This window comes from Limanda limanda, chromosome 11 (assembly GCF_963576545.1).
Source record: "Limanda limanda chromosome 11, fLimLim1.1, whole genome shotgun sequence".
In the NCBI taxonomy this organism is placed as follows: Eukaryota; Metazoa; Chordata; class Actinopteri; order Pleuronectiformes; family Pleuronectidae; genus Limanda; species Limanda limanda.
The window spans coordinates 27,452,200-27,466,659 of NC_083646.1; the positions used below are offsets into that span (position 1 = coordinate 27,452,200).

Consider the following 14,460-nt stretch of genomic DNA (forward strand, 5'->3'; position numbering starts at 1 on the left):
CAGGTAAACTTGATTTTCTTTTGAAGCTGGCCTATTTATTGTTTATGAAAGTAATTGTATATAGAATTTAGTCAAGTGTGTGGTTTTGTTTGGTGAAGATACAATTAATTTTCATTGTATATAGAAAATCATGTTGTAATAACATAGAATAGAATATAGAATTATAATTTGGACAGATCCAATTCAATATCTGTATCAGCCACTGCCACAATTCACTTATTGATATTTAGATTCCATGGTCTAATATTATTTATAAAATAGGAATATAAAATGGAGTTGATGAGATTTTAAGCATATAATGCATTGCTTTGCACTTGATTGAAGTTTTTCAAAAGATTACAGGCCCTGCAATAGCAATTAACCTTCATGCACCTGTTTGTATGTGACATAGAGTTTCCACCAACAGATAAATAACATTTTTTTGGAATACATTTAATTAATTTTGGTGTATTTCCTACTACTACCACTACAACTGCGACATTTAATAATAATAATACAAAAAATTATGATAATAATAATCAACAGGTATAGGTAGTGTTCCAAATTCAGGTATTAGAATCTGATCTGAAAAAATAAGATTGATGCATCTTTGTATAGAATATTGTGAAACTGTAAAACATAGTAATACAAACAAACCTACATAAGCTCACAGTACACAAGTATGTGTATTTAGAATGAGACCATTATTATTTTTGTTGCTATTAAGCATGACATTAGTCCACGTGCAATCAATAATTTCTTTGCTAAACTGAGCTGTATTTTATACATCTCTAAATCCGCCCCTCTACATTGGATCAATTCACAATACTTAAGTACCATCAGACATGGAAATAGTTCTTATAGTTTGTAATTATTAAGTCATATTGATTATGAGAAAGAAATCCTGAATGAAAACTCTGATGAAAACGATATTCTTCAACATCAATGGTTTTCATTAATCAAAAGACGTCGTGATGTTTGTTAACATGCATTTTACTCTGATACTGTAACCGGATGTGCTCCTGTTAGTTTCAGTGGGCTACTTGTTTGCTCCTCGCTCTGACGCCACTGTTGTCGTCCTCTCCCTCCCCCTCGTTACAAATGGTCCATAGCCGCTCGCATCTAGACAACATCGAACAACAATAACTCGAGCTAATCCTCCTCGTCTATGGCCGTTTTACTTTTCTCACCTAGCAAACCCACCACTCTTTAAAAATTCCGCCCAAAAAGAAAAAGCGCTCTGTCCCCTCTTTTGGGTTTTCAGCAGACGTAAGTAACGTTAGCTAACCGCGTTGTTAGCTTGCTAATTAGCATGTGGTTGAATGGACCGGCAAATGTAGCCAAAGCAACTAATGCAAGTTGTAATACATTGAAAATAACGTAATGTTCAGTGGCATCAGTGTTGAAACATGATAGATTCCTGTACGACATTTACATTGTTTGTAGCTATGCAGCTAGCTAAGGCTAATCTAAACTTTATCAATGAACGTATACGAGCTGGGAAACTTCAGTACGACGTGTTACATATGGCTGTGAATTAGTAGCAGAATGGGAAGTGTTTGGAGTGAACATACTTCTTACCATGTAACAAAGCAATGCCAATTCATTTGAAACTATCATAATTGCCTTGGATCAAAGAACTTTATCATGGGTCTGAGTACTAACCATCAAATATTCAACACAGTCTTAACAGAAAACATTTATCACTTATCCAGTGAACCCTAAAACATATTATTTGTTCTTCCTCCATTGCCCTTCACTCAGAACGTATTCTGCCTGCTCGTCCACATTTCCTCAACACATTTGTACAGAGCTTTAAATGTGAAGTTCGATTGGAGCCTGTGTCAGTGGAGAAACAGTCGCTCTCATCGTCACAGTTGTTTCTCTCTCAGTGACTGATTCCAATGTGCCCTATCCTCATTTGTCCCTGTGCAGGTGTACAACAACCATCCAGAGGATTTAGGGGCAGCTCTATACCGGGAGCCGTTTGACTTCAACGCCGAGCCACCTTGGGATCCTAGCTGATAGTGGACGAGTTCAACCCAGGACTCATCCATGTGAGTACCTTAGATGTGAACTGAGGAATTAATACTTACTCTTAATCGATTGTTGATACTCAGAAACACAGTAAACTAAACCGTGTTTTATCCAGCATTTTGCTGTGTGTCTGTTTCTGCTTGCAGGGACAAACATTGTTATTGCTTAACTGAAACTCTTGATGGAAGAAACAGATGAATATATTAAGAAATAGCTTGCCCCAGATAAATCACAAACTATAATATTAGATCTAACATTTCAGATCTATTTTCAGCTCTACAATGACAGGACAATGTTCTGGACTGATTATTATCTGCAGTAGTTTTGCTTAATATATAAATAATCAACTTATTTGTGAAATGTATATTTTAGCTTTTTCCCTGTTATATAAAATCATGATTGATTTTTAAAGAGATGCTTCGTTCGAGCCATTTCCCCAAATTCTTGAACTCCTGTTCAAGCCGAGGACTAATTAACACCTACATAGTCCTTTCATTTTTTTTTCACAATGCAATCAAGTAGGCCTTGAAATTTGGTACCCCTGGCCTACTGTCTATTCATCTGTTTGTTTTAGCCTTGTCATAGTGTAGAACACAGCAGTCTTTAGGCACATTGTTTAGTCTCCCCATTTAACCTCCCAAAGCCACAGTCATTTCAGATGTGGTCTGAACACTACTGTACATCTCTGACGTATTGTGCAACATTATTGAAAGTAAACAGAGATGCAGACAGTATTGTACCTTGCTTAATGCCGTCAAAAATAAACTTTACGGGTCACCAGCTCAGGATTTAATGGTGATTGTTGGGAGTAATTGATGGTAAAGTAAATGAACCCTGTGCCCCAGACTCTGTGTTTTCACAGTGGCTTTTCAGAAGAATAGACCTCTTCCACAAAGCTTTCCCACAACATGAAACCTGTTCTGTGCTCTGATTGGATGCTCCCTGAAGTGGCTTGTTTATGGATCAAATCAGAGAAGTTTATCTTCCAGTTAATGAATAAATGAGAGTATGAAAAAACTAATAATAAATGTGTATATTGTCCAATACTGGCTAATTTGTTCTGCCTCTTTAAAATTCATGTCTTATGCTGACTTCTCTTGCAGTTTGTTGTAAAAGTCTAGGACCCCAGGGGCTCAGGATCGAGCGAGCAAGACAACTCAGATTAGCCACATTCTTTATGCCTGTCGGATTAGAGGAAAACGGTTGAGAGGATGAAAGGTATTGCTGATGAACCACAGTATTCTGTTGGCCTGCTGGAGGCAGGCACAGCGCTCTGCGACGTGATTGACAACCACATTTATGAACAAACTCTGGTAAGGACTATACGTGAAACATGATGCACATTTAGCACATGACCTCTTACTGTGTTGTAATTTTCTCAAACGCCTGTTAATGTATTGCCTTGTTAACTGTATGTAGAAATTTGACATGTAGACAAGTTTAGCCAAAGCTTGCATGTCTTGCTGACTCATCCACTTCTGTCTTCCTCAGTCGGAGAGGAATGCATTTTTTGTAGCAGACCTGGGAGTCGTACTGAGGCAGCATGTTCGCTGGCGAACGCACATGGGCCAAATTCGGCCCTACTACACTGTCAGATGCAACAGCAGTCCAGCTGTTATTGAAGTTCTTGCTGCTCTTGGCACTGGATTTATATGCACCAACAAGGTATTTTCTCAAAGCAGATTAGATCACTGTTGTCAGATCAGGTGTCTTCACATTAAATAATAACAGTTGCAGTGTGCACTGTTTAGGCTGCACGGTCTTACAGACATGTTTTAAAGAACTTGTCACATGGTACTAAGTTTGGATCAATATATACCACCCCTCGCAGCAACTTCTAGTAAACTTATATAGAATAGTAATACACAACCTCTGGTACACCACCTTTTAGGCACCACCAAGTGGTCAGTGAACCTCTGCTCACCTTTTAAATGTTGATCATGTATTTTGTTTATGGTAAACCATGCAGGATGGACATGCTATAATAAAAGGTCTGTTTACTAAAACACATACTGTATAGTACTGAAATACAATTGTCTTTTTCTCTTTGTATGTCAGTCTGAACTGGAGCTGGTGCAGAGCTATGGTATTCCCTCTGAAGACATAATCTACAGTGGTGTCTGCAAACAGGTCTCCCAGATTAAATATGCTGCTAAGAATGGCATTGACCTTCTGGTGTGTGATAATGAAGCAGAGCTACGCAAGATTTCACGCTGCCACCCCAATGCCAAGTAGGTGTTTGACTGTATTAGTATTAAATCCCACGGTCAGTGATTACCAGTGTCAATTTCGTTGACGATAACGATAACGAAAAATATTCGTTAACGCCCCTTTTCCCATGACTAAGACGAGACGAAGACGTAAAGAAATGGATCTTTGAAAATAAAAACTATGACGAAATCTATTTTAATTTTCGTTAACGAGACGAGACGAAACGAAAATGTTGGCGGTTGACTAAGTCACAACAATTTTTAAAAACATAATCGTATCAGGCCGTCATGAAGTACCCGGAGCGGCGAGTGTGTGTGTCTGTGTGTGTGTGCGTGTGTGTGTGTGTGTGCTGCCAGAGAGCGCTCCGGTCCCGAGGCTCCGCCCCCGCGCACTCGCTCAGAGAGACAGTGAGATCAGAGCTTGTTCACTTGAAGCAGCTCACTGACTCACCGGCTGCTTCTTAACTATGGAAACAGTGAAAACACAGAGTTTCTCTGGTCTCAGCTGCTCTGAGATCAGCGCCGCAGCTTCTGGATCAGAGCAGAGGCTGCAGTTGGTTTCTACCGAGCTTCAGTTTCCTCCTCCGGTCTGATCTGCTTTCACTTTTTGTTTTCACATTTCGCCAACGCCAACTAAAATATATAGGCTGCAGCTATATGTTTTTATTTATATCAAAATAGGGTACTTCTTATTTCATACATTTCCCACAAATATGGGGATGACTCAAATAACCCTACATAGTTCTGCGTTTAATTTATTTCCAAGTAGACCTACACTTGAGTGTGTATTTTCTCTTCATAAGCATTTGGTGTTTCCCTTTGTTGTAACAGGTAAAAATAAATAAAATGTCAACAGTTTTCTTTATTGTTGTTCTATAATTTCATAAATGCAATAATCTACATATTAGTATAGTATAACTTTATATAAAATGTTATCAGCTTTGTTATAAAATATGTTTTGCGGCTCCAGAAAAATTTTATTTGGGGGAAGAGGGGGCAAAACGGCTCTTTTGATAGTAAAGGTTGCCGACCCCTGCTATAGACCTATAGGAGGGACATCTAATGGACAACCTAAGTACTGAAAGCTAGACTAGTATGCAGTTGTAGACACAACACAGGGTCACTGGGCCTGAGAAGGGAAGATAAGGAGTTTAATGTGGCTATTAAATGTGACTAAAACAAGACTAAAATGTAATTTGTTTTCGTCGACTAAAACTAGACTAAAATGTAATTTGTTTTCGTCGACTAAAACTAGACTAAAACAAAGAAGGATAAAAATGACTAAATGTGACTAAAACTAATATGCATTTTCGTCAAAAGACAAAATTAACACTGGTGGTTACATGGCATGAAATTGCAATCTCAACATTCTTAAATTGGTCAGTTATCAGTTATTACTCACTATTCATTATATGAGCATAAAAAATGCTTTTATCAGATAATGATGTACCATGGTTCTTTGTTTCCTGTGTGTTGATTCAGGCTGCTGCTGCAGGTGGCCACAGAGGCATCGGACGATGAGATAAGCATGACATTTGGCTGTTCCCTTAAGGAGTGCAGACATCTGCTGGAGAGAGCTAAGGAACTGGGTGTACAGGTCGTTGGGGTCAGGTGAGCTCCGCAGAAATGCTCTGTGACTGGTTATGAAGCAGTTTGAAGAAATACATAAACGAATGCAGAACTCACTCGAATTTAGCAACCAGCCTACTACATAAATAAAATTGAGCAATATTTTGGGTGTCATATTGACCATGAAACCTTCGCCCCAAAGGTCCCACATTTCCGTCTCCTGTGAAGATGACCAGGTGTATATCCATGCCATCTCAGATGCCCGCTGTGTCTTTGATATGGGAGTAAGTAATTTCAAACACTGTAATATAGCCTAGTTACACTGCTCAGCTCAGTGACCACCACTTCCCATCACCTTCCGACACACAGTTTCAACCCTTGGACACATGCAATCGCTCTATAAACACTCTGATTTTGTTTACACATTAACAAGCTTTTGTGTACCTCAGGAGGAAATGGGCTTCAACATGAAAATCCTGGACATTGGAGGCGGCTTCAGTGCCTCTGACACTCCGCTGGAGCTGGTCAGTGAATTTCATACACACCACACGGGTAGAGAAATGTGCAATGACATGGTGGTGCTTCATTACCGTGTCACTTGTACTGCATTGAATTACATTTTTTTGAAATGATGGACAAATAAATTACAGTATCTTATTTAATACAAAGTATTATCTATCAATTTTCAAATGGTACCATGTGAAATATTTTTGGTGCACAGCGGTAGAACACATTGTAGTCATGCTATTTCTACTATGATGGGCTTGATTTATGCCACTCTTCAGGGGTTGTCGATGAGATTGATTATAATGTCTTAATTGTAAAGTTTGGAAGCCTACCCATTTTGGTTCCTACTTTTTACCACTTGGTATTTTCTTTGCAGATCAATAGGGCAGTCATGTCTATGGTGGACCTATACTTCCCTCTGTCTACTGGAGTCTCCATCATTGCTGAGCCTGGCAGCTTCTTTGTGTCCTCTGCTTTCACCTTGGCTGTTAACATCATTTCAAAGGAGGTGGTGGCTCGAGATCACCAGAAACAGGCACATGGTCAATCGTTTGTCACTTTCACTGATGCATTCTGTAAAGTCATTCCAACTGCTGCGCCAAAGACAACTATGCAAATTTCTGAATCTCAAGCTGTAATATAAAATTACATATGAAAAAGTTAAAGAATTTTGTGCAAAATCTGTCTCAACAGATGAACTTTATCCAAACGATGAGCCAGAGTTCCAGTACTACATGAACGAGGGAGTGTATGGGTCATTTGCCAGCAAACTCTCTGAAACAGGGATCGCTGCACCATCTGTTCACAGGGTGAGTCACAAGAATTCTCTAGGTCAAGATGTAAACATCTCTATTCATTCAACCTTTATTCATATAGTGGGTTATTTTCTGTCTTTTACATCTGCTCACTCTGTACACTGGACAATAAATACAAGCACAGCTTACCCATAGAGCAAAACTTGAATGATCAATTGTCAAGATGATCAACATAAAACATTTCTTTTATAAAGTGAAATTAAAAAAGGTAAATGTCTGGAAGCCTTATGGTTTCTCTTTCTAGTTTGACCAATCACCTTTGAGCAGGCTTTGGTTGCCTGCAGGTAAACATTTCTTGTGGCAAGCAAAAGGGGTAAAACACATTGACCGAAATGAATCAACTATCTGTTTTTAATTTATCTGCATTTATACACAGGTATGTGTTAATATAGATTAGCCAAAGTGACGCCTGGACCTAAAACACCTAGAACAAGTATCACTGTGTTTTGTGTGGAGAAACATTGGATTTAGGTGATCAAAAAACTAGCTGCACTGTAGACAGGTGTAGGGAATGAAAAACGGAGTCTTGGCCCGGTTATCCACTTTCAACACAAGAAGCCCCAAAATATCCCCCTTTGACCCAGGGGCTTATTTGTCATCAGAGGCTCCAAGATTGTGTTTCCCATAATCTCACTGTTATAAAGTGTAAAACACCACTTCTTACACTATATTTTACTGAAACAGGCAATCTCTTTTGTGTGTTCTATTAGAACACCTCCCTTGATGCTCCAGTATTCAGCAGCAGCCTGTGGGGTCCCTCTGGGGATGACCTGGATCAGGTAGTGGAGCACTGTATGTTACCTGAGCTCAACATCGGAGACTGGCTCGTATTCACCCATGCTGGGGCCTACAGTCTGGGCCAGCCACTCAGCACCAGCACTGACTCACCTCCACCCCCTGTATACTATGTAATCTCCTCCAGAGACTGGTAAGAACCAGTTATTTGTTTTTAAGATTGAATTGCATGACTAAGTCTGAAAGAATCCTTGTCTTCTGACCATTCATGCGCCTCTGACTCAGGTTTGTTTTCCTTTTGCTCCACCAGGTTTGAAATGCTGGACACTGGTGGCGCCCAGGAGGCTACACTGAAGAACTTCTCATTGGTCCCTTATTTCCTCAACACCTGCCAAACAGAGGCTGCACTCTCTGTCCCAGCTTAGCAATCATCAGGGGTCTCATTTATAAAAGAGTGCGTAGGATTCATACTGAAAGAGTATGTACGTACAAAAGCCAGAAATGGCGTACGCCAAAGATAATTCCGATTTATAAAACCATGCGCACGCTCACCTGAACGCAATGTTCGCTTTATAAATCACAGTCCACCTGGAAACGTTCGTACGTGGATCTGCCTCCAAATCCGCCCTCCACACGCCCACTTTCCACCATAAATGGTCAATGCAAAGCACGGCGTGAATATTAAATTATGCTGCTGACCAATGGGTTTCCACCGTAAGTCCTGCCGGAGTCACCGCATCAAGCGATGTGAAGAGGAAGTGAAACTTTCTGACACTGACATCGAGGTGTTTGTTAGTGAGGTGGAGGTGAAGAGTGACTTTATGGGACAGCAGTGATGTCACTAATTAAGAAAATACACTGATACTCTGCCGCTGCTGTGGATAACACACTTTGTGAGATCAGAGATCGCTGAACCCTCGCTTCCTCCTCGCTTCCTCCTCGTCCTTCCATTCGCATGCACACATCGAGCAGAACCCCGCACCGGTGTCACGGCAGTATTTATTTATTTAGAGCATCGGACCGATTCCCTCACGTCAGTGGATCCTCACCTCCTCTGGGATATTATTTGGAAAGTTTCCTCATTTCTTGTAAGTGATCTCCAGTGTGCTCTGTGCACCTGATGGCACCGTCCCGTTCACTGCAGTGATCTGATGATACACGCACAGTGTTAGAAGATATAATTAACCTATTAATGACTCGGCTCCGTAACCCGGCTGTTAAATCGAATCTGAACTTAATTTGCTTTAAGTTGTTTTATATTTTATAAATTAAAAGGCTTGTGTGGAGCAGATAGGTCACGCGAGCAAAACTAAGCTGCTGGTTTCAATGTAAATTATGAATTGATCAATAATCTGCTGCAGTTCACCACCTCACGTCTGTGTCGCCGTTTTCCCATCTCCAAAACGGTCGTAAGCATGGGTCTATGTTTGCGTAGAAATACGCACATTTTCCCGTCAAGTTTGTTTTTATAAATCCCAACGTTGGCGTGAGAGGTGGCGTGCGCACGTTTCAGGCCTGTTTTGTGCGTACGCAACGGTTATAAATGAGACCCCAGGACAGGAGGGCTTTTACTTTACTGTGTTCTGCTGCTAGCTTCGTCTCCTCAACATTCCACTGGGCTGAAGTAAATTAACAGTGCAGATAGTGCTTGAACTTGCTGGGACCAGATATAATTGATCTCACAAAGCCTAATGTACAGTGTAACTTGTGTTTAGACCTGGACACTCCAAGGTGTTAATTAGTATCCAATAAGACAGATTCAATCTTCCCTTGGCTTTGGGTATCCCATGGCAGTGCAGTTTACACTCATACAGTAGACATGAAATTATTTTAAATAATATTTGACAAATGTATTATCTGTATCACTGCTGTTGCTGCTGCCAGTCTTGTAAAGTAAGATATATATATATATATATATATTCCAGAGTGAAGCAGTGTATTTAAATATAACACAGTTCTGAGACCTTGTGGGCTTAGCCGCAAGATGTATTTTAATGATTTTAATTGGTTGTATAGTTTTATTTTGTGTGATAAAAGCTTCATACCAGTCATTTAAAATGTGTCGTCCTTATCGCTGTTTTAAACTGAAGGCTTGCAGCACTATGTTGCTGCCTATGTGAAAGTGCATTTATTCATCAGTTTGATGAAGCCGGTGTGATCAATGTGCAGTCACCTGCCCCTGGTTAACCTTAGTCTGCCCTTACGTTTGTTGGGAAGCTAGTGGCTGGGTGTTCACCAGTAAACTGGTGTGGTGTGAGTGAAGGACCAGTTGGTGACTGCTTTACCACAAAGTAGCAGCAGATTTTTGATCGACAGCACGTGTTGCAGATGGAACAGAGCAAGTGTTGATGAGTAGCAAATCAGCTGACATGGAAAAGGTTGGTTTTTTTTGTTTTTTAAAGAAATCAAAACTGAAACTGTTAAAACCCATCATATTTTACAATTTCTATTTAAGTTTAAGAAAAAAATTTCAAGTAAAGACATGTTTGGATTCTGCAAAGTCTGCATCACATATCTGTGAAGTTGTCTTCCAATCTGTGTAAGGCATGACATTACCTGTATATATACACTTGTACCTGTGCTTGTCAACCTGAACAATAATAAACACCTCACTGACTGGACTGAATGTGTTATGTTATAGAACACCATAAATGTTGTACTTAGTGAAACCAACCTGCTGTTGTACAATCATAGCAAAAAAAGATAATCCAATTCTTATTCTGGATAATGTGAACACCGACAAAGGTCAAAATCGTTTAGGAACTATTAAAAATACATGTGTTATTGTAAGTTTGTGCTGTTTGATAGCATGTGAAATATCTTTTCTGGATAATTTGTAATTCCATGGCTCCTATACCTGGCAATGAAATAACTCATCCAAATAACATCCAGATACAGAAGATACTTAAATTCCAGGAGTAATGGAGGTGTTTTAAGTTCTTGACACAATTTAATAATGACCGAGAATAAATGTCTTTAAATTTAATAAAGAGTTAAACGTCAGCCTCACAAAACAACTTTGCAAAATTGCAGTGTAACAAATAGATTATCATGCAACATTCACATGTCAAATATCACAGAGTTAAACATGCAACACGTTTGGTGTGGGGAAAAATGTGGAAAAAAAGGAAATTGCTTTAAGAAAACTATTTACATTTGATTCTTTTAGTGTAATTCCTCAGTCGTAGCTTCATTAGGAGCAGCCAGGCCAGAAGCCTGGGTGACCCCTAACCTCCAGCAAGGCATCTTCTTCGCTGCTAGGTGTCTCCGGGCATGCTTGGCCAGGTGGTCACTCCGCATGAAGCAGTTGAGGCACATGGGGCAGACAAACTTCTTCTCTCCAGTGTGGGTGTGGCGGTGGCGAGACAGCTCATCAGAGCGAGCAAATCGCCTCTCACAGCCCTGCCATTTGCATTTAAAGGGCTTCTCACCTGATGCAACACAGAGTAAAGTGGAAACTATCGTCACTGAGGAACATCTGATGTCTCATCTCTTGTCATGACTAATAAAAGATAGTTTTTAACTACTATGAGTCTTCTAATCATTGTCATGTGACTGTGTTACATGAGTAAAAGATATACACTTTCCTGACACTGCAATCACAGTACAATTACTATCAACATCTCTCATCACTTACCTGTGTGCGTCCTCATGTGGGCCTTGAGGTGGGAGCTCTTGAAGTAGGTTTTGCTGCACTCCTCATGCAAACATGCATAACTTCGTACACGCGACACCTCTGGCTGCAGTGGGTTTTGTCGTTGCTGCAGCAACGTACGACGAGGTGCAGGCGCAATGGCTGGTAACTTGTTGCCACCAGGTGTCACAGGCGCTGGCTGAATGTACAGAGCAGAAACGACCAGCTGAGGGACAAGGAGCATTAGGGGGCCTTGTGCAACCTGGCCCCTAAGTATAAAGGCCTGGGCAGAAGAACCAGTGTGGGGTTTGGGCTTCTGTAGTGTGTGTTGTTGGGTTAGTAGTTGGTGTTGCATCTGACTCTCAAAACCTGTGATAGGCTTTTGCACAACAGTGGTGGCCAGAGAAGAGACAGGAAGAATTTGACTGTAGACAGGTACAGGAGAGACACGCTGAGGTATGTTGGATTTATCATCTGGGCCTGAAAGGCTCCTCTGGGTTTGGTTTTCCTTCCCCACTTCCAGGTAAGTCACAGTTAAAGGCTTCTGAGGTGAGTCGGACTGCATAACAATAATCTTCTCTGAGTGTCTGGTGTTCAGCCCATCTTCAAAGTTCAAATCTCTTTTGAAGTCCTTAGTATGAACTTCAGTGAGTCTGTCAGGATGGATTTGGCAGCTCCAGTGCTGACCATCTGCAGTGTGACGGATCACACCGGTGCATTGGAACCTCTGCTGAGAAGCAGCAGTGTGTGCGACCAGATTAGCGTCTTCTGCTGGCTGCCAAGTCAGACGTTCAGAGGGTTGATGTGTGGCCTCGCAGTGGGGTGGGCTGTATGGAGGTGTCATACACTGAGAGGAAAGGAAGGTTATTAAATTCTTAAAAAGGAAATTCTCAGATTTCTCAATCTGGGCCTTATGTTTGAAAATGTGATTGTTAATGAAGGGTACATACAAAAAGTTTGGAATTTGTCCAATAGATTGCCTCCGCCGGCACCGGCAACTCGACAGCAGTGGTTACATTGTAATCTTATGGGCAAGTGCGACAGTCCAATCTTTGCTAAGAGTCTGGCTACTTAACAAATGTCTCGCTTAAGAAGTTCGACTCCCAACCATGCAGCAACTTGTCTCTCTTCTGCTTGTTTCTCTCCTCCTTCGGTCCTCAATTTGTCAGACTTCTTAGTCCGTAAACTCCGGCTCAAACAAGTAGGGATGGCCATCAAAGTCAAATCCTTCATTAATATTGTCGACATGAGAAAAAAATTCTGCCAAAATAGTTCCTCTCAGTAAAATCCAAACTCCTCTCTCCAACTCTCTCATTCATATTTCCTCCTCCATCTTCCTGCAACAACCGAAGTGTCATGACACTTCAGAGTGAGACTCCTTTAAGAATGTGGCCAGAAACTTAGCAAAGGCACAGAATAACAATTTTAACCTTTTAATGGTGACAAAAATACTTTCATGAACTGTTGTTGTTGCACAATAAGACTACATTGCAGCCACTGCCACTATATCAACGCCGGCAGAGGCAATCTACTGGAATAGAATAGAAGCATAGTACAGACAACTCTTCAAAGTACTCTTGTGCCTCAAGCTATAGTCCAGACCAGGTATGCAAAAACTTTGTCTAAACTCTTAGCCAATTTGTGTCACAACACTTACCAAAGGGGATTCTTGTACAACATTGGATTCTGGAGGGGCAGACTCTTCCTCTGAGCAGTCTGAGGATGGAGTCAGGGGTCTGAAGTGTCGGAGCCCAAAGCTCCTGGTTTTCCAGTGATTGTTCATGGCCATCAGAGCCTCCACAGCCTCCATGTCGCCTGCACCCAAAGCTGCAGCCTGGAGGTCACTCTGGATGTCTGATTGGAGCTCCTCAACTTCCATGTTGGAAATCTGGTATGAGAGCAAAAAAAAACTAATTCTGGTCACAGGACTAGACAATGCAGAGTTCCTTGATTAGATGTATCAATCAATCAAATTTTACTTGTATAGCCCATATTCACGAATCACACAATGTCTCATAGGGCTATAACATGGTGTGACATCCTCTGCCCTTAACCCTCAACAAGAGTAAGGAAAAACTACTAAAAAAGAAGGTAGAAACCTCAGAGAGAGCCACATGTGAGGGATCCCTCTCCCAGGACGGACAGAAGTGCAATAGATTTCAAGAGTAAAGGTGAACATCATCAGGATAAAGGTTTTAGCAGCATTGATGAGAGTAAACATTTAGATTTGGTAAATGTTCAATACATCACATAGTCTTGAATCTCTGGGCTGGATTTAAGGATTTGCACACAATTATCAATGCATTATGTAGGCAGGTCATGTCTCAGCATCATCCATTCAGTGTTACACAGCCTATTGATCACTGCCATCACCAGCAGAGTATGTAGAGGAGCATGTGAGGTGAGCATGATCAGCTGCTGCTATTTTGCACTGGGGAACTTTCACCTACTTCCACGGGGGACAGAAGCACCAGCTGTGCTGCTTACACAAACAGTCACACCACACAGTCTAATGAGCCCTCCCTGACCTGACCCCCCCCCCCCCCACACACACACACACACAGTACATGGATATCATCATATCCATCACATCTAACACGATTACTTATACCCAATTTGAAATGTGACGTAGAAGGAACTAACACTGTCTACTCACATCTGAAGTCAGTCTGTGTTCAGAACCCTCCAAGTTTCAGAGCTGACAGCTCGGCTGCTCCTCCTGCTGATCTCTTGAAACCAGATCTGCTCCTCAGCCTCGTCCACAGTCATCGATTCCAACGTTTCAAATGCGGTGCCGGAAAAGAGGGGCGGGGCTCATGGCGTCGCCCAATGCTGAGAAAAGGTGTGTGAGGTACCGACCAATGGAAGACGGAGTTGGTGCGTGCTCGGCGGCTGACAGCCCCGTGGAGGCGGTGTGGTCCCACTGAGGTTTTGTGGGAAACATACTCCTGCAGAGCGGGACAGCCCCCAGCCC

General features: G+C 41.4%; 2 protein-coding genes across 3 annotated transcripts; one reads left to right on the plus strand and one right to left on the minus strand.

The window, feature by feature from the left end:
* The first annotated feature begins 1,076 nt into the window (after window positions 1-1,076).
* Window positions 1,077-10,473, plus strand: LOC133014201 (antizyme inhibitor 1-like). Its single transcript, XM_061081382.1, has 12 exons — window positions 1,077-1,248; window positions 1,915-2,036; window positions 3,120-3,329; window positions 3,508-3,681; window positions 4,075-4,247; window positions 5,709-5,837; window positions 5,998-6,079; window positions 6,245-6,319; window positions 6,679-6,844; window positions 6,996-7,111; window positions 7,828-8,045; window positions 8,163-10,473. Exons 3-12 carry the CDS (start codon window positions 3,228-3,230, stop codon window positions 8,275-8,277), a joined length of 1,350 nt encoding a protein of 449 aa, XP_060937365.1. The 5' UTR covers window positions 1,077-1,248; window positions 1,915-2,036; window positions 3,120-3,227; the 3' UTR covers window positions 8,278-10,473.
* Window positions 10,474-10,817: 344 nt separating this feature from the next.
* Window positions 10,818-14,251, minus strand: LOC133014202 (Krueppel-like factor 10). Of its 2 annotated transcripts, none has more exons than XM_061081383.1 (4): window positions 14,143-14,251; window positions 13,144-13,374; window positions 11,490-12,333; window positions 10,818-11,283 (listed from the first exon to the last, which is right to left on the minus strand). In XM_061081383.1, exons 2-4 carry the CDS (start codon window positions 13,363-13,365, stop codon window positions 11,018-11,020), a joined length of 1,332 nt encoding a protein of 443 aa, XP_060937366.1. In that variant the 5' UTR covers window positions 13,366-13,374; window positions 14,143-14,251; the 3' UTR covers window positions 10,818-11,017. The 2 variants fall into 2 exon arrangements, with proteins under 2 accessions (XP_060937366.1, XP_060937367.1); XM_061081384.1 differs by lacking the exon at window positions 14,143-14,251 and adding an exon at window positions 12,437-12,848 and having other exon boundaries at window positions 10,820-11,283; window positions 13,144-13,163.
* Window positions 14,252-14,460: the final 209 nt, after the last annotated feature.